Below are 20,144 nucleotides of genomic sequence, written 5' to 3'. Positions count from 1 at the left end.
TAAAATAACGTTGGTTTTGTCAGTTATGGTTTGATTATCGAGCTTGATTATTGTTTAATCCTTCCGTTTCACCTCCAACATCAAAGAGAAAAAAGATTAATTCATCTATTTCACGTCAGTCAGTGGATGCAACATATGAAAACTGAGAAACAAACCCCTGTCAAAACGCTAAATTGCCATTTTTTCACACTTTTCTGTACGGATTTAACAAATAAAATACTTTATTGTGAGCTTGCTGGTGAGCAGATTTCATAAGAACTTGATGTCATAAAGCTACAAAAGCTTCCAAGTTTGCTTCCATGTTCCAGTTTTCTAGACTCTGGGGTAGTTTAACAAATTCAAAACCTTCATGTATCAAAAAAAGAGTGATAATTAACCTTGTCTGCAGTTCAAGTCGTCCTTTCTGTTTTTTATTGGTGGTCTAATGGAGTGCCGCAGGGTTGACGTATTTTCGTAGGCCAAAAGCCAAATGAGAACTGTCCGTTGGATTTTGGATTATTGCAGGAAACAAGCTCGTTTGTTACATTTACAGATTTTATTCAGCATGATAATCTTCAAAAATGAAAACCACTTTTATGACCTTTGAAGCGTAAACGCATCAGCAGAAGATATAAGCTAACGTTGGGCTATAAACAAACTATGACACTGTCAAAACGAGACTGTGAAGGCGGACTAGTCGACAGATGCCATTTTGTAGTTTAATTTAGCCTTTTTTTAAGACAGTAAAAGCTTCAAAATTCACCAGAGAGGTATTAACTGACGTATTTATATCGTAGAACAAAACTTTGAAATATAACTGGTTGTCTTTGTGCTATGCTACGTTAGCAATGAGACACTGGCATCATTCTTTTCCAGCAAATTTCATTTTTTTTTTATGGGATTGTGATTTAAACGATAGATACATTTATATTTAAATAAGTTTGTGTGACGGATGCATGTATGTGTCGTATATATCAACCCTACAAACCCTGCTTCTTGGTCTGAAGCCTCTCTCTTCGTCTCCCCTCTCCCCTGGTACTGGGTTTGGTGCTCCACCAGTGAAATGAGCCGCTGTTTTCCAGCCTCTCTCTCGTTTACATCATCCCCCCTCATCACTCTCTCTCTCTCTCTCTCTCTTGTTCCTCCCCCCTCCATCCTCACCCTGCTTTTCAAACTCTCTCAACCCATCTCCACCCAAGTCTCCGACCACGTACACCCTTCGTTCCTCTTTCGCAACTAACCCTCTTTGTTTAATTAGACAGAAGTTACAGCAGATGGAGGATGAAAGGCCAGTATCTCTGGTATGTTCGCAACTTTCCAGAACCACAAATTGGACATCATATAAGAAATGTCAGCTCTATTTTGTGCTCTGCAAAATTTTCAATTCGATTTATTTCACTTTATTTGGCCCTCTAGGCAAGCAAGCCTCCAAACTGAAGTGCACAATTAATTTATGTAAAAATGAACAATCTAAAAATACAAATATGACAATTTGTGTCCAGTCAATAGCTGTCCAACAATGTTCACATCTCAGTCAGTTTATTTGCATCTCTTTGTAGTCAGTATGTGTCATTTGTAGTCCATTTTTTGTGGTTAGTCATACTGCAGCTCCTTGATGTCATTGTGTGGTTGTTTTTGGTCTCTTTGTAGTCCTTTTTTGGACGTTTTGTGTCTATTATAAGTAATTTAGTGTCTTGTTTTGCATCTCTGTAGTCAGTTTAGGTCATTTGCAGTCTTTGTGCATCCATCTTTTAGCACTTTTGCATGTCTTTGTGCTTGTTCTGCATCTAATTTTAGCGGTTTGACATTTCTATGTGGTCGTTTGATGTCCCTCTGTAGTTGTTTGAAGTTGTTTTGTGTCTCTTTGAGATCTAATTTTGGTTGCTTTACACCTTGTGGTCATTTCTGGTTGTTTTGTGTCTCTCTTTAGTCCTCTTGGGTCATTTATAGAGGTCATTTGTTTGTAGTTTGAACTATTTACACTTATTTAAAGTCACGTTTTGCATTTGTATAATCATTTTGGGTGGTTTGTTGTCCGTTTGAATCCATTTTTAGAACTTTTACATTTCTTTGTGATTCGTTTACATCCAAATTTGGTCATTTTACGTCTAATTGTAGTCGTTTGGCGTCTATTTTGAGACGTTTTCCATTTGTAGTCGTTTTGTGAATGTTTTTTTCCCTTAGAGCCTCTTTGTGATCATTTTGTGTTTTTTTCCAGCAACATTTTGTGGTCGCTTTTTGTCTATTTTAGTCGTAAGCATCTCCTTGTGGTCATCCCTGTTTGTTTTGTGTCTCTTTGTAGTCATTTGGGTGGTTTGTAGTCGTTTTGTGTATATTTTTGGTCCCTTGAAGTGATCCACTGTTTCCAGCTCGCTCTCTATGAGTCCTTCTTTTCAGCCACTGCCGTTCCTCCGTGATGAGAAAAGAATGAGAGGAAAGCGTGTGTGACTGATGTAGACAAACTTTACTAATGATAACAAATGAATCTTTTTGTGCTTCTGACACATAGTCGTCCCTGCCTAGATACAGTATGTACAGTACACATGTGTGACTGTAACATGCTGTTGAGTAGCTTCTGGCTCAAGTTTGAATTACACTGGTCCCATGTACTCAGCTATGATGCTATTTCCTTCGCTTCTTTCCTTTTTCTTATCCTCCTTCCTTTTCCCTCATCCACACTCGTCAGTCCTTTTCTCCTCGACCCCTTTATTCCTCTTCCACCCCTCTTTATCTCTCTCTATCTTCTCGTTCTTACCTCTTTTGCACTCTCCTTCCATCCATCTCTCCATCTCCTATTTATTCTTTGAGTGTCACGTGAACAACACTACCGACACATGTAAAAACAAAGTACTAAAATGTGACAAACCCCTCTCCTCCTCTTCCTCAGGTGTATGGCGGTGAGTTGGAGAAGGTCGAGGGTTTTGAAGGTCTCTCAGATTTCTGTCAGACTTTCAAGCTGCAAAGAGGAAAGACGCAGGATGAAGGAGAAGATCCTTCAGTGGTGGGAGAGTTCAAGGTAAAAAAAAAAAAAGAAAGAAAACTGCTACACTGTATTACTTTGATTTTGTTCAATTACATTCTGCCAGTTTACCAGTTTTTATTTTGTTCTTTTCTGTTTCGTTTCGGTCATTTTTAGTGAAGTTTGTTACGTTTTCCTATTTTATTTAGTCTGAAAAATACATTATGTTCCATTCTGTGACTGTTTGCTGCATTAATTACGTAAGTACATAAGTAGCTGTTTGTTCTATCCTGTCCTGTACATCAAGTTTAAGTCACATAATGCCACGTATTGCACATGTGAATGCGCCATATTTTAATTGCACGTGTGTCATCACGTGCTCAGTGCTAGATGTGTGTAGGGGCGTCTTCAAATTGCACCTGCTGTTTTGGTTAAAGTGCAAACGGTCCGGGTCACATCACTGGTCTCATAGCGCTGAAACTACAGAGCCAATCCCAATGATCATTGACAACAACCACTCAACAACTTCCCCATGACTTCATGTCGTTGTCTGGATGATGCAGAGACATGAACACACCACGAATCTGCAGCCAAAAGGCAGATTAAAGACTGAGCGATGTTTCATTTCCCCTCTTATCTCAACTAGGGAATGTTCAAGATCTACGAACTGCCCGACGACCCTTCCGTCTCCGTTCCCCCCAGACAGTTCAGAAAGCTTCCTCCCAACGGCATCGAGGAGTGTTTGGTCCGAATCTACGTCATCCAGGCCAAAGGACTGCAGCCCAAAGACACCAACGGGAAGGTAAGAAGAGAGAGGAGAAACTGATCCGATTATTGTTTTTATTATACTATTTAACGGAATAAGATCTGTGGACGCTAAAATGAGAACCCAAGGATGGATACAGATATTATGCATTTAACTTGTAACTATTTGAGGTGCTCAGTGGCACTAAAATAAAAGTGATACCTCTTTAATTAAATAATCAAATGAAGGATGGAATAATGGGAGAACAAATGAGTTAATAGAACGTTTTTTTGTTTCCAGTGTGACCCCTACGTGAAGATCGCTTTGGCGAAAAAGACCATCAGCGACCATGAAAACTACATCCCATGTACACTGGACCCTGTCTTTGGAAAGTATGTGACGTCCATTTAAGCCCTCACTTTCTCGAACCAAGTCCTAGATGGCAATCTCCAGTTCTGAAAAGTGAAGCTAATGAAGTGTCTTAAACATGCATTATTTCTAATGGCCAGCAGGGGGCGACTCCTCTAGTTGCAAAAAGAAGTCTGATTGTATAGAGCTCTATGAGAAAATGACTCTACTTCTCACTTGATTTATCAGAGTTTATGGTCTCAATCTCTAGTTTCAAGTCTTCTTCAATACAGCATGATGTTCATTTAGTAAATGATGGTCCATTTAGAGTCAAACAGACCATAAAGCAGGGTATGCTTTAGGGCGGGGCTACCTTGTGATTGACAAGTCGCTAACGCGGTGTAGTCCGGTCTGGGAGTTGTGTTTTTATCTTACAACTTGACTCCTTTCACAGTGTGATTTCACTCCATGATAGTTAATTGTAACATTTAGGTCGCCTAAAACTTCCCCCTTTTGTGTCACTTCTGGTTCCAAAAAACAAAGATGGCGACCGCCATAATGTCAAACACAACGTTTTAAAACAGTACTTTCTGAACTTTGCCTTTCTTGTCACATGTTTTGGGTTCATTTTGAGTATGTGAGGAGGTCATGTTCAGGCTAAAACCAGGTGTTAAGTTGATTTAAGGCCTTTATCATTTCAGTTTACAGGCTGCTTTACCGGCCCCCGATGAGTCAGTTGCCCCAAAGAAAACCACCTGTTACTTTGCAGCATTTCGGCTTCCCACTCAGTTTAACCGTCGTGTGATTAAGGTTTAAGTTGGTGACTCTGAAAACAGAAAATCAGGCTGCTACACTGCAGGAAAACTCTATTCTATCCTCATTTAACATGTTAAATGATGGGTGGATTTGCTGTTTTCAGCCCAAACGCATTACTCAGATTGAAACTAAGGCAACCCTTTCCATGAAGACATCGCAAAGAGTTAGAGCATAATTGACTGCATGCTTGAATTCAACAGGTCGACGGATTTATCTTTACTCTTTAAATATGTTAGTCACAGTCTGATCACTTTTCCCTCTTAGTTTCCTCTTTTTCTCTTCCTTTTCAGACCAGTAGGGGTCGCTACACACACACCAATCCCAGTGTCTGGACAGAGGATAGAAAATTAGTGCAGCTCTTGAAACAGTACTACTGACATGACATTTTATGTAGCGTTATTAAACGTCAATGAAGTTTGTTAAAGTTCAATAATCAGAGGTCAAATTCAAAGTTCTTTCACCTGGACATAAAGGTGATGATTTTTCTTCTCTGTTCTCCGTCACTGTGCATGATATCAGGACTGAATTGATAGAGTTCTACCTCATTACACTCTTTGGCAACATTAGGGCACATCCCAAAATGTTTCTACAAGAGTTTTGATGCCTGGAGTTCAGCATTTCGGCTGTCACCATCTTGGTTGTTTTGCAACCAGAAGTGAGACAAGAGGATGCAGCTAAATACAACCAAACGCCGAATAAGACATTTTTATGCGTTCAAAATGTTTGAGTTAACTCATCATCGTGAATTGAAAACACACTGTGACGGGGTTAAAGTTATAAGAGGAAAAAAATGACAACTCCCAGACTGGTCAACGCCGTAGTAGCGACTTGTCAATCACAAGGTAGAAGCATACCATCCTTTATGGTCTGTTTGATTCTAAATGGAGCATAATTTACTAAATGAACATCATGCTGTATTGAAGAAGACTCGAAACTAGAGACTGAGACCATAAACTCATGTTTACAATGTTTACTGATGGAAAAAATCAAGTTAGAAGTAGGGTAATTTCCCCATAGACTTCTATACAATCTGACTTGTTTTTGCAACCGGAGGAGTCGCCCCCTGGTGGCCATTAGAAAGAATGCAGTACTAAGGAACATCCGCATTGGCTTCACTTTTCAGACCCGAACGTTGCAGCCTCACTTCACAAATAAGAAATGATCATGTCACAAAAATAATGTAACATAACGCCATCTGTTGCATCTTGTCCATTTTTGAGCATTACAACTTGATTTCCAGTCTGATGTCCAGATACCAGTTGTGGTCACTGGAAGGTTGAAGACGCCACCAAGAAGCCTTTAAAGCTTAAATCTGATCTCAGACTGTTTTTTTTTGTTCTCCCTTCTTTTCTCTGCAGGATGTTCGAGCTCACCTGTTCTCTCCCGCTGGAGAAGGACCTCCGGGTGATGCTGTACGACCACGACATGCTGACCAAAGACGAGAAGATCGGAGAGACGGTCATCGACCTGGAGAACCGCTTCCTGTCCAAATACGGAGCCATGTGTGGCCTGCCGCAGTCCTACAGCGTGTGAGCAGCCTCTTAATGGAGTTTATTTATTATTATTTATCATGTATAACTAAGATTCAGAGTTTTCTTTAAAACATTTTTTTCAAATATCACTGTAAAAGAAAAAAAACAACAACCTTTCAGTCTCTTTTTCTATCCCTCTCTCCATCTAACCCACTCTCTTTCTATGTCTCTCGCCCATTAGGTCGGGGGTAAACCAGTGGCGGGACCAGCTGACCCCCAGTCAGCTGCTGTACAGAGTGTGTGAGCGCCGAAACCTGAAAAGGCCCGTCTACCAAGACGACGTAGTCAACTTCAGAGGAGTCCGGTACACCGCTGCAGACCTGGGTGAGTGACAAACGGTGTGTGTGTGTGTGTGTGTGTGTGTGTGTGTGTGTGTGTGTGTGTGTGTGTGTGTGTGTGTGTGTGTGTGTGTGTGTGTGTGTGTGTGTGTGTGCGTGTCTGTGTTGAGAGCGTCAGAGAGAGTATAAGGCTGTGAAAGCTAGCAGTGTAGTTTGATTAGGGCATCATTGGCGCCACTGAAAACAAACACACACACACACACACACACACACACACACACACACACACACACACACACACACACACACACACAAACGCCCTTCAGTAAATTACTGATTGACTCCATCAGACCTTCCACCATTAAAAAAGAGCCACTTTAATGGAAATACACACATTTATATCATCCACTTCAGTAAATTCACAGCAAATAAATCACTCTGCACTGAACTCCACCCATCCCTCCTCTCTCTCTCTCTCTCTCTCTCTCTCATATTTAACTCCTTCCGTTTCCCTCTCTTTCACACTTTCTCCTTCTTTTTGCTTTCTTTTAATTTCTTATTAGACGATATGAAGTCATGTTTATTGGGATTCACATGATCATTGTATTGATTTAGTTATCTAACTGTGTGTCTTTTGACTGTCTCTACAACGGCGCTGCACTTCTCTATATGTATGACATAACTGTATGCAAAGAAACACCTATATGTTTTGACCTGAATTACATGAGGGGAAACTTGGAGCCCAATGGACCCAATGATTTCAGTTTATAGTGCGCTTTAGTGATGCGTACATAAAAAGCATATTTGCGATGAATTATTTTGATTTCTCCATCCCGACATCCGTCCTTTTCAACCATCTTTCTTTCCTTGTTCCAATATGTCCTTTATTGTCTCCTCTGTCCTTTCTTTTTTTTCTATTCCCTCTGTCTCCTCCCTTTTTTCTCCCCTTCTATGCCACCTTTCCTTCCCCTTCAAATTCTCTCATCAGCCTATCTCCAATCTCTCTCTACTCCTCTCTCCTCCTTTCGTCCCACATTTCTATTGTATTCTATTTTACTGTTCTCTCTTTCTCACCTTTTTTCCTTTTCTTTGCCAGTATTTCTCCTTTATTATCTCCTTCATCCTCTCTTTTTTAACCTTTTTCTTTTCTTTTACCCTCCTTTCCTTACTTCTTTCTTCTCTATTTCCTAGTCTGCTCCTTTATCATCTCCTCTGTCCTCTCCTTTTTACCCTTGCCTCCTTTTTCTTTTTCCCTTATTGCCTTCCACATTTCCCCTCCTTCCGTTTCTTTCTTCCACATGCCCCTTTCTTTCCCCTCGCTTCTCTGTCTCCTTAGCTCCCTTTTCACTTTCTCTCTTTCATCCTCCCTCCATCACCAATGTCTCTTTTTTTTATTTCCTCCTTTCCTTTCTGAACAGGTTTCTCCCTTTTCCTCCCTTCCTTTCCTTTCTTCCCACATTTCTCTACCTGTTCTCTCCTCTGTCCTCTCTTTCTGACCTTTGTCTACTTTTTCTTTTCCCCCTCTTTTCCTTCCTTCTCTCCTTCCATATTTCCCCTGTCTTCTCCTTGTCTTCACTATGACTCCTTAGCTTCCCCTTCATTTTGTCTCCTTCATCCTTCATTCTGCTTATACCGCTTCTCTCCTCTTTCCTTCCTTTCCTTATTTCTTCCTACATTTCTCCTTCCTGTTTTCTCCTCCATCCTCCCCCCCTCTGTTGCTCCTTCTGTCCCTTACACTTCCTAACTTGGGAGAGCGGATGGGGGGAGGAAAGGAGGACAGAGAGAGAGGGGGAGTTAAACCACAGGACCACCTGAAGAGTGGAGTGATGAGATAAATATTCAAGATTCATTTGCACACACACACACACACACACACACACACACACACACACACACACACACACACACACACACACGGCTGCTGCGTTGAAGGTCATGGTTGTCGTTTTGGTGATTTAACACTGTGTGTGTGTGTGTGTGTGTGTGTGTGTGTGTGTGTGTGTGTGTGTGTGTGTGTGTGTGTGTGTGTGTGTGTGTGTGTGTGTGTGTGTGTGTGTGTGTCCAAGCCAACGTCAACATCGTGGTCGTCTTTAGGTTAGCGTGGAGCGCCGGCCGCGTTCTCTTTCCACAGTCGCCGCGGTAACCGTGCGTCAGCCTGCTGTCCGTCAAGAGTGGTCGCTAATTGGCCGAGAGGCCGTTCTCCTCTTCCTCTCTGATTTTAGTTTTCTACTTTTCTTCCTCTATCACTTTTTTACCTCCTTCCCTTCGTTCTCTTTTGATTTCGTTCTTCACTCCTCTGGCTTCTTTCCTCTCTTCCTTACTTTAGTTTGGTCTGGACTTCTTCTTTCCTTCCTTCTCTCCTCACTCCTCTTTTCTATCACTTCCCTTTTTCTTCTTCTCCTTCTTTTTGTTTCACCTTGTGTCTTTTCCCTCCTTTATACAAGCCTCTACTCCTCTCTTCTAACATCTCTCCTTCACTCGCTTTGCTCTCTACTTTTTGGTTTCCTTTTCTTCTCTTCACTACTCGTCACTCTCTCTTCACCTTTCCTTCTCTGCTGCCTTTTCATTTCCTTTCCTCTCTTCTCTCCTTCCTTCATCATATCTGTTATTTTCACTTTTCCTCTTCCATTTCCTTCTTCAATTTCAACTTTCCATACTTCCGTTCCTCCTTATCTCTCACCTTGTGTGGTTTCCTTGTTTCCTCTTCTCTTCTCCCCCCTCCTCTCCTTTGTTTCCCCTATGCTCATCCCCTATCCTCATTTGTCTCCTCCTCTTCTCTCCGATCCACTTCTCGTGTATCTAACCTCTCCTCTCCCCAGTCCCCCCATTCCCCTCCCCCTTCTCTCCTGTCCTCTCCTCTCTTTCTTTGTCTCCTCCCCCCTTCCCTTATCCTCTCCTCATTTGTCCCCTTGTCTTCTCCCCTCAGTCTTATCATTATCTATTCTCCTCTCCTCCTTGTTCTCCTCCCCAGCTCCTCAGCCCTTAGTCTTTTCCTCTTCTCCTATCCGTCTCTGTTTCCTCTTCTCTCTTCTCCTCCTTTCTCCCCTCCCCTCTCCTCTCTCCTACCTTGTCTCCTCCTCCTCTCCTCCTTTGTATCCTTGTTTCGCCCTCAGTGTTCTTTCCTCCTCCCCTCCCCTCTCCTCTCCTTATTTGTCCCCTTGTCTCCTCTCCTCAGTCTTTCCTTCCTCTCTCTCTCTCTCTCCTTAGTCTCCTCCTCCCCTCCCCTCTCCTCCGTGGTCTACTTGTCTCATCCTCAGTCTCTTTTCCCTCTCCTCCTCTGTCTCCTCCTCTCCTCTGGTCTTTAGTCTCCTCCTCTCCTCTCCCCCTCTCCTTCTTTATCTCCTCTCCTCACTCCTCTCCTCTCCTCTCAGAGTCGAGGTGACTCTGAGTTTACAGTCGTAAACTTTTGATATTTGAGTTGGAAGCCACACAGACTTTCCTCGTTCATTTGTGATGCAGAGACCAATGAACAGTTTGGAGTGTATTTGCGTGAGTGTATGAATAATGAATAATACCTCTGTGGACCGCTCTCCTCCCAGTCCACCCAGTATCCTGTGTTTCCACTCTCCACTCAGAGAGACATTTAAAGAGCGCCGTGGCTTTAAACCTCCATCTATGTGTGTGTGTGTGCGTTTATGTGTGTGTGTGTGTTTTTAGAAGACAAAAGTGTGTGCAAACATCACCTCGGTCCAATGAAGGAGCAACTGTCCCTCCTCATCTTGAGGAAGATGGGATTTGTACCTGAACACGTGGAGACCAGACGTCTATACAGCCCACTTCAGCCCGACATAGAGCAGGTAACACACTCTCACTGTGATCATCACACACACAAACACAGTCTGCCTGTCAGCCTTTTCTACATCTTCAGCTTCTCTTTGGTTCTTCTTTGTCATTTTTCCGTCCTCTGATTGGCCATTTGGCGCTGTCCATCAGGGGCGGCTGATGATGTGGGTGGACCTGTTCCCAAAATCCCTGGGAACCCCCCGACCCCCGTTCAACGTGACGCCACGCAAGGCTAAGAAGTAGGAGCACATGTTAAGATATGCAAACTCTGGCTTAAGAGGGAATTAGACATAGACTTCTATGACTGACACACTCTGATCAACCGGTCAGTTAATCAATCAGTTCTTTCCTTCAGTCAGTCACAATGTCAGTATGTTGATCAGTCAGTCAGTCAGTCAATCAGTCAGTCAATCAATAGGTATGTCGATCAGTTATTCGCTCAGTTAATTAGAATGTCAGTAGGAGAGTCAATCAATCAGTTATTATTCCAATCAGTCTGTCAATCAATAAATATGTTGATCAATCAGTCAATCAATCAATCAATCAATCAGTTAGTCAGTTTCTTCTTCAGTCAGTCAATACATGAGAGTGCCAATCAGTCAGTCAATCTATCAGGTAGTATTTCAATCAATCAGTCAGTTTAACAATAAGTATGTTAATCAATGTGTCAATCAATTAGAATATAAATGAGTCAGAACATCACTCAGTAAGTGAATCAATCAGTGCAAAAAAGTTATTTGGTTAAACAGCTTGTTACTCAGTCAATCAATCAATTAAGATGTGAATCGATCAGTCAATCAGTCTTTGATCAGTAAGTCAGTCAATCAATCAATCAATCAATCAATCAATCAATCAATCAATCAATCAATCAATCCAGAGTTAATTGGTCTATCACTATGTCTTAGAATCCATCAATGAATTGGTCATCCAGTCAATCAATTCTCTCAGTCACATAATAATAAAATAACAACATGTGATCAATACGCGTATCAATAGTTCTGGTTCTCGTTCAGGTTCTTCCTGCGCTGCATCATCTGGAACACCAGTGACGTCATCCTGGACGACGTCAGCATCAGCGGGGAGAAGATGAGCGACATCTACGTCAAAAGGTGAACCAATCACGAAGTTCGTCAACACTTCATTTCTCTCAAACAAAGAATAATAACGTGACCCCAGTCGCATGTTTCATTTTGAAAATCTCCCAGCTGGCTCGACGGTCACGAACACAACAAGCAGAAGACCGACGTCCACTACCGCTCGCTGGGCGGAGAGGGAAACTTCAACTACAGATTCCTGTTCCCCTTCCACTACTTGCTCGCAGAGCAGCAGTGCGTCATCGACAGGAAGGTGAGAGAGGAAGCCTGTCGTCTGTCATGTGGTAGATCACTCCGCGGACGCAACGCGACAGCTAAACAGAGAAGTTGATTCATACAAATATTCAGGAATCTTGAGTTTTTTAAGTATTTGTTGTCCTCTGGGTCATCTAGTTCCATAAATACACCTTTCTGCTGCAACAAATCCTCACTAAAGCACCAAATGTGGATTAATCCGCCACTGAAAATAGTCCCCAACAGATTCCTGTTTGAGTAACATTTGATAAAAACAACAGTGCCCTGCTGTTTAAGGGAATAACTGAGTCATTTTTAAACAACAATCTATTTGTAAAAGATTTATGTCTTCATTAGGAACCAATTTTTTGTTATATAACACCAGTTACTAGTGTTATTTTATGCCATTTCTAATGCTGTTTTCTTCTTATTTTTCTGTGTTTATTTAACCCGGTTGAAACTGATTAATCAATTCATTGTATTTCCCCTCCACCCTTGACTAATCTACAATTAACAAAAATAATGAAGGGACCTTTTTACGAGAAGGAGGAGTGAATCAGATGTTACTGAATCACTGAGACTCAACAGAAACATCCAGCGAAGCGCGCTACAATAACAGCACGCTGCAACAACTGGAATAACAACACGGCTGTCGTTTGCTTTACTTGGCGAGAGCGCCGAGGCCTCTTTAGCCGTCCGCGGCCGACATGTTTTACGACGGCGTTCGCTCGCTCGGAGCAGCATCCTCAATCAGCGAGCAGCTGAAAAGACAAGAGGGAGTTTTAAATTGTATTAAAAAAAAAAAAAATCACGACTGGGTGGAGAGCTTTCATTCCAAAACAGAGCTGGAGCCAGAAATGTAGTTCATGAAGCCAGAAACTTCAGCGGTTGGTGATATAATCAGTGAGTCAGAGGGCTGATGAGCAACACCATCCACGCATATATATATATATATATATATATATATATATATATATATATATATATATATATATATATATATATATATATATATATATATATATATATATATATATATATTGGCTAGATTTCAGTGCATTTTCCCTAAACAAACAAGTGAAACTAAACAAAATACAAGATGAAACTGTGCTCTCAATTTAAGTGCAAATTCGATAAAAACATTCTAACATTTAAAACTTTTTTTAAAGTCACTTTTGTTATTTTTTTCATGACATATATGTTTAATTATGTGATTAAGCTGCTGGGATTGAGTAAAACATATTTTATTACACAATCCATCAGAAAACGCCGCAAATAATCTGAGAATAATTCTTTCCTTGTGATTGCTAAACTTGCTAAAAATCAAAATGTATTTAATCAAACTGAATATAATTTATCTTTGGCAATAAAACTACTTAATAGAGTTTATGAGAAGAGATAGAGTGTGAAAGAGGGATGAAGGAAATGAGGGAGAAGTCTGAACAAGACTCTGTACTTAGCAGTCTGGCAACAAAAAGGAAGCTGATTGATGTTGTTAGATATTGCAGAGAGCAGTCACACACACACACACACACACACACACACACACACACACACACACACACACACACACACACACACACACACACACACACACACACACACACACACACACACTCGTGTACAGCGTCCCACCCCTGCTTTTGACAGCTGTGGAGTGATAACTTAATGTACTTGGACAGAGTTTGGGGATAAAGTCAGACACACACACGCACACACACTCAGGGTGTAGTGTGTTTACTCTCAGTGTTTGTGTGTGTTGTTATGAAGTGTGAGCGCATGATGTGGATTTGGACTCTGATTTAGAGAGTGGGTGTGAAGTCATAACACAGACAGCAGAGAGGAGTCATTTAAACACACAGACACTGAGAGAAAAATCTTTTTTAATGCAAAAATCAGAAACACTTCACTGTTTGCCCACTTTTTTCAAAGCCAAGCATCGCTGACATTGTGAGCATAATATTCAGAGGAAGATCAGGAGAGACTTGAGTCCCAGACCTCTGAGGAAAAAGTCTAAATTGGGAGGTTAAATTATCGGGTTTATCCAGAGAATCACACATAACAGGAATAGTTTAAAAATAATAGAAAGTGCTGTTTTTTCACTTGATTTCACACCTGAAGTTACAATATTTCCAGCTGTGGCTCAGCATATAACATCTGTCACATTATTAGTGTCTAGACTACGGTCTTACATAGTGCAAATAAATGAAAACATCTCTATCAAACAGTAAGTTTATCATAGAATCACATCGTTATGTATACTTACCACTGGGTTTCAATCACCTCTGCATTTTAGATAACAATATAACAATAAAAAAAAACATTTAATTTAAGCAAAAGTCCGTCGACAAAGTAAAATGATGGTTGTTAATTTAGTTCACTGCATTCACTTAATGTCTTGTATTAACGACCAAGTTTGTCTTCATTCAAGAAACCAAACTATGGATATGTCAATCAATTGCACATTTACAGTAATTCCCCTAGAATACAGTACACACATACACCAATGTATACCACTGTAACAGACACTAAATACATGGCAACGATTTGACAGAAATAAATGACATACAACGTGGCATTGGAACCAAGAAACCAGAATTATTTTTGCAATGCTGACGTTCTGAACCAAAAATATGTTTCATAAGTTTGTTTAATTCATAAGCTTGCAGAAACGCACAATGTTTGGTTAAGTTTAGGCAACAACTAAAACCTCATTTGTGAAGGTTAGAGAAGGTTTTTTCGGGGTTAGATCGCGGTTTGTGTTCAAATAATAACAAAAACAACGTAATAGTGTAACCTAACAACGTAGCTAGCGTTAATAAAGAACAAACACCTTTAAAGGACTTTCCCTCGTAACATTGCGCAACAAATGGAAAGTCAACCTTTATTTCTTTTGTTTCACACTAACAGCGGTCTCCTGGGTGAAAGTCCTTTCAGACAATAGGGTCTTCACAGATCTAAAGTTTATAGTGTGCAGGATTAGATCCAATGAAGATTCTTACGAAGAACAGAGGCTGTAAAAAGAATCGGAAACTCACTTTTTAAAGTCCTGCCTAAAGCCTCTCTCTCTCCTCACTTTGCTTTAAATCGATCATCACCTGTCCTGCTTATTAGTAAAGTCTATAAAATCCAGAACTCTGTGAAGTTTGTGGAAAATCCCTGACATTTGCTGCGTATCACAGGGGGCCGAGGTTTATTTCAGGTGTGAAAAGCACCTTCTTTTTTTTTTTTTTTTTTTTTTTTTTTTATCGACATTACAACAGCCAAAGTGTCACACGCAGAGATTAAAAAAAGAGCGAGTGAGGAAATGGAAAGAGAACGGGAGGAAACTCTGCGTGCACCAGCTGCAGAGTGAAGCCCATTAGCACAGAGGTGAGACGGGATCAGATACTGTCTGGCAGTTCAGTGTGAATTTACCAGAGGCGATAATAGGTATAATACACACACACACAGCGAGACGAGTGTGTGTGTGTGTGTGTGTGTGTGTGTGTGTGTGTGTGTGTGCAGATAGAAAGTGCACCAGTGTGGAAGTGGTGAGTGGTGAGAGATGTGTCGATGGAGTGCTTCTCCAAACGGAAGGGAGCCTTCCATCATGTCTGCTAGAGCGTCTCTCTTCTGTCTCATCATCCAGCACAGTTTTGTTCAAAGTTTTTTAATAAAATGTATAATTATTTATTATAGTATTGTAGCACCAGGTTGACATAAACAGTAGAAGAAGAGATGAACAAATGGTTTCAGACGAAATTTTAGAAAAAGCTGCAGGAAACAGAATGTTTTTGTCTGAATAAACGCGTGATGAAGGATTGAGGACAAGAAAAATACTTTTTATCTACAGATAAAAATCTACTCCAATTTAAAGTATCTTTAGCAGTCTTTTGAGATGAAAGTTTACCCAGTTTAAACACATTTTTTTAACCTTATATGTTAAAACTTTGGTCAAGATTAACTTGGAAGAAATGGTGTCGTATGCTGTGCAGATTGTCAAGGCTTTTGGAAATAAAATTGACAAGACGTGACATTAAAAATATAATAAAACTGATTATATCAGGATTGAATTTAAAGGCTAATAAGACAAATTATTCTTTCTGTTTCTCCCTCCTTAATTGTTTCTAGATGGGGACTTTTTTTTCTTCTTCTCATGCACAACTTTTGTATTTCAACTTGTCATGCTCATTTTAAAGAATTCCTCAGGATGCCCCTGTTATACACAGTATATCAAAAAATCTACTTCTCGTTCAGAATAAAAGTGTTACTTTAAATATAACAAATATTAAGGCATTGGAAACGCAAATGGATTGAATATAAGTCATAGAAAAACAAAATGTATTGGAAAATTGTAGTCTTTTATTTCCCTCTGGTCTCTGTGTGTTTCTGCAGGAACATTTCTGGAGTATTGATAAAGCCGAGACTAAACTGGCTCCTAAACTGACCATCCAGATCTGGGACAACGACAAGTTCTCCTTCGACGACTACCTCGGTAAAACACACGGCTGTCTGTGTGTGTGTGTGTGTCTGTGTGTGTGTGTGTGTGTGTGTGTGTGTGTGTGTGTGTGTGTGTGTGTGTGTGTGTGTGTGTGTGTGTGTGTGTGTGTGTGTGTGTGTGTGTGTTTCCACTGGTTATTGATTTGGTGACGATGGGCATAGCGTCGCTTTCTTATTTTTTATAAAGTTTGTATGTTTTTTCATGATTTTTTTGAGCCAATCACATTTTTATACACTTCTTTCATCTAATCTTTAGCTTTTAATGCTTCTTTTCATGATAAATGAGCACAAACATGGCTAATATAATGTACTTTTACACATTTATTGATAGTATTTCCCATAAAAATATATTTTAAGCACAATGTTGGCTTTTTTTTTTTAATCATCCAGTTAAATCTTCAACAAAAACATACTTAAATGATCAAACTTTGCTTTTATTTGCTCTTAAAGGACTGACAGAAGATATTCAAATGCATCCCTCTCTTAAAGGCTTACCGTATAAGCAATCCCGACACATACAGTACACGCCTTTTGGTTGTACAAATACACTTAATTCATTTGGGGGTGAGCTGACGTTTAAACAGTTTCTGGGCCGAGGCCTCGGGCGGTAAATCCATCCAGGCCTCCACATGTGCGTACGGACAAACGACTGCGATAACATTTATCTTTAGAATTAACGCTCTTCCATTTCCACTGTGTTGGCACATTTCAGGGAGAAGGAAAGGGCAGTTTTTATTTTTGCTTCTCGAGAAGTCAAGCTGTCAAAATTCTGCCTTTTCCTTCACCCTTGACGCTCCCCCCCCCCCCCACCCCCTCGTCACCTTGAAATAACTCCTCTCCTCTTTCACTCCCCCTCCATCTCCTGCTTCGTTTCAACTTTGCTAAGGAAGGGTGGATGATGGTCTTTAGGCTGAATGTCCGTCTGCGGTGCGAGAGGAGGAGGAGGAGGATGAGGAATCCAGATCTCTTCCTGTCTGTCACCATCTTTTTTTTTTTTTTTTTCTTCCTCCCTTTGACTTTATTCTGCGGGTGTGTGGCCACCTCAAAGCATTTCTTCCATTCCTGCCTGTCTCCAGCTCGTCAGCACAGACCGCTGACTGTTAATCTTCCTGCACGGTGTGTGAGGGTCAGACACGAGCCGTTTTTTTTATTTTTCCTATACCGCCGCACTGTCAAACTCTCTGGAAAAACACTTCCAGTGGACATCTAGTCTCCCCGGCGGCCATTTGTCAACCCACAATCCCTCCGTACTTAGTGTCAACGAGGATCAAAACTCTACTAACGACCCGTCGCCACTGGATCGGCCATTATTCACTCACAGCACACTCTGTAATTAGAAAGGGAGGAAAACTGGCTTCTTAAAGTGATATCCATCATTCAAACCTACTTAAGCTTAAGACGTGTTTCCCAAAAGCATCATAGTTTAACCTACAAACTAGTAGTTTGATATTCTTTCCGTTAACAAATCATATTTAAACCAATTTGTCAAAAAGTAGCAAATTTTAACATTTTTAAAGATCTCAACGTCCAGTTTCAGGAAGTATTCATTCATTAAAGCTTTGACATTCACGGTTGTGTCCATGGGAACAGCATCCATCCAGATCTGATTCATTCCATGTTTGTTTGGAATAAAAATAATTACTCCCAAAGGCTACTTCGAACGCCTGCGGACCATTGGCGGCTAATGCAACACTACGCTTCCACTATAATTAAAGAGATTTGCTCTACCAACCCTAAATAGGCCAGTCTATTTATATTTATTATGTTTGCACTTACCAAAGCAGATTTTTTCCCTCCAAAAACAGAGAGGGATCACTAATTCTCCCCTCCAACTTGTGCTGATACAGTTTAGGAAACACTGAACAACACACTAAGTTGGATTAAGACAGTTTTTCATACAGAAAATATGTTTATTGATGGGTTTTTTTATGCTTCCAACCCTGTGAAATGCACCCTAAATGTTTCTTTAGGTCACCTGGTGATGGACCTGAACAAAATGCTGCGTCCGTCCAAGTCTCCAGAGAAGTGTGACCTTCAGATGCTGGACCAGCCGACGGACAAACTGGTGTCTCTGTTCGAACAGAAGACGGTGAAAGGCTGGTGGCCCTGCACCTGTGAGCAAAACGGAGAGAAGATCATCGCGGTGAGAAAAAAAACCCCAAAAAGCACTTTGGGATGGCTCGTGTGTTAGCAGCTACTTCCTGTTTGGACTATAAACGCTGTCGTCTCTCCCTCAGGGGAAGGTGGAGATGTCTCTGGAGATCATGACGGAGCAGGAGCACGACGAGAGACCGGCGGGCCTCGGCAGGGACGAACCCAACATGAACCCTCACCTGGAGGAGCCTCAGTGAGTGTCACACACACACACACACACACACACACACACACACACACACACACTTAAACACACACACACGGCCTCTCATCCTCCTCTCTCCTCCCAGGCGTCCAGAGACCTCCTTCCTGTGGTTCTCCTCCCCCTTTAAGACCCTCAAGTTCATCCTTTGGAGGCGGTACAAGTGGCTCATCCTCCTCCTCCTCCTCGTCTTCATCCTCGTCCTCTTCGCATGCGTCTTCCTCTACTCCTTCCCGGCAAGTTTATTTTAAAAGTGTTTGAATTGCTTCAATTTAAGCCTGTCATTTAAAGATTTTTTTTTGGCATATTCTCATATAAAGAAGATAGTACGTGGTTGATCAAGACAGAGAGTGAGACATCCAATGGAAATCTTTGTCGTTAGCCTGAAGAAAAGAGAAGTGATCAAATAGTAACATTCCGGCATCCATCTTTCTGTGTGTCCTCCAGAACTACTTAGCCATGAAGTGGGTGAAACCTTTCGGGCCAGTGAAGGAAGCAGAGTGAAGATGATGATGATGATGATGATGATGGAGAGACGAGGAAAGTGGAAAGAAAACAGAGACAAGTTACAGAACACATCCAGTTTCTAAAAGTGAAACGAGGATGATGTTAAATGATGTTCTTCTTCTTTTTCTTTTGCTTCTTCTTCTTCTTCTTCTTCTTCTTCTTCTTCTTCTTCTTCTTGAGTCTTTGAACGCATTCTGTCATCTTGTTAAAGTTGTGAGTGATAACTTCAGTGATGAACTTCATCTGACTCTGTGTGTGTGTGTGTGTGTGTGTGTGTGTGTGTGTGTGTGTGTGTGTGTGTGTGTGTGTGTGTGTCTGTGTGTGTGTGTGTGTCCGTGTGTGTGTGTGTGTGTGTGTGTGTGTCCAGATAAGTTTATCCTCTTTTTGTACGGATAGACCTGATTAGCAATAGCGCTCTGAGGTTCACAAGCGGCTCTGACACCAGTGTGTGTGTGTGTGTGTGTGTGTGTGTGTGTGTGTGTGTGTGTGTGTGTGTGTGTGTGTGTGTGTGTGTGTGTGAGTGTGTGTTTACCGCCTGCTGTTTCCCCCGGCGGCGGAGTCGTTGCGGCAAATTCGGGTCAGGCGGCGGAGACCGAACATCTTCAAACCGTCAAACTTTTAGCTTCTTTAAAAATTCAGAAGCTCAAAGAAACACTCTCTTTGCCACGCGTGCTGCCTTCAAGTGCAATCAGAAATCAAAGCTGTATTATTGGAAAAGTGGTGTTAACCTGCCTTTTTATATATTTGCTTCCTTCTTCTCCACTTCCTCCTCAGCCTCGTCTTCATTTATTGATGTTCCTCCTTCCTCCTCATTTCCTCCTCCCTCCTCTGACAGCACTTTCTTTCCCTCCTGTTCTTCCTCTTTCCCTTTTTCATCCTTCTCATCTCCTTTGTTCTCCTCATTCGACCCCCCCTTTTTTCTCATTATGCTCTTCATCATCCTCCATCTTTCCTTCTCCTCCTCCTTATTTCCTCTGCGTCTCCTTGACTTCCTGGTTCTTCTTGCTTCTCCTTCTACACTTCTTTCGCCT

At 41.3% G+C, this 20,144-nt stretch overlaps 1 protein-coding gene across 1 annotated transcript in view; it reads left to right on the top strand.

Moving 5' to 3' along the window:
- The window catches only part of dysf (dysferlin, limb girdle muscular dystrophy 2B (autosomal recessive)), an 80,255-nt gene extending 60,858 nt beyond the window's left edge, over positions 1-19,397 (top strand). Inside the window, exons 43-56 of the mRNA XM_054601739.1 lie at positions 2,867-2,995; positions 3,585-3,740; positions 3,984-4,075; positions 6,206-6,376; positions 6,561-6,703; positions 10,315-10,454; positions 10,591-10,679; positions 11,454-11,549; positions 11,646-11,787; positions 16,146-16,245; positions 18,221-18,393; positions 18,488-18,597; positions 18,695-18,842; positions 19,054-19,397. Of these exons, the coding sequence (XP_054457714.1) occupies positions 2,867-2,995; positions 3,585-3,740; positions 3,984-4,075; positions 6,206-6,376; positions 6,561-6,703; positions 10,315-10,454; positions 10,591-10,679; positions 11,454-11,549; positions 11,646-11,787; positions 16,146-16,245; positions 18,221-18,393; positions 18,488-18,597; positions 18,695-18,842; positions 19,054-19,110 (1,746 nt within the window). The 3' untranslated portion in view covers positions 19,111-19,397. The remainder of the gene's footprint in view (positions 1-2,866; positions 2,996-3,584; positions 3,741-3,983; positions 4,076-6,205; positions 6,377-6,560; positions 6,704-10,314; positions 10,455-10,590; positions 10,680-11,453; positions 11,550-11,645; positions 11,788-16,145; positions 16,246-18,220; positions 18,394-18,487; positions 18,598-18,694; positions 18,843-19,053) is intronic.
- Positions 19,398-20,144: the final 747 nt, after the last annotated feature.

This window comes from Anoplopoma fimbria, chromosome 7 (genome assembly GCF_027596085.1).
Source record: "Anoplopoma fimbria isolate UVic2021 breed Golden Eagle Sablefish chromosome 7, Afim_UVic_2022, whole genome shotgun sequence".
NCBI classification, from domain to species: domain Eukaryota; kingdom Metazoa; phylum Chordata; class Actinopteri; order Perciformes; family Anoplopomatidae; genus Anoplopoma; species Anoplopoma fimbria.
This window is presented reverse-complemented; position numbering and strand designations above follow the sequence as displayed.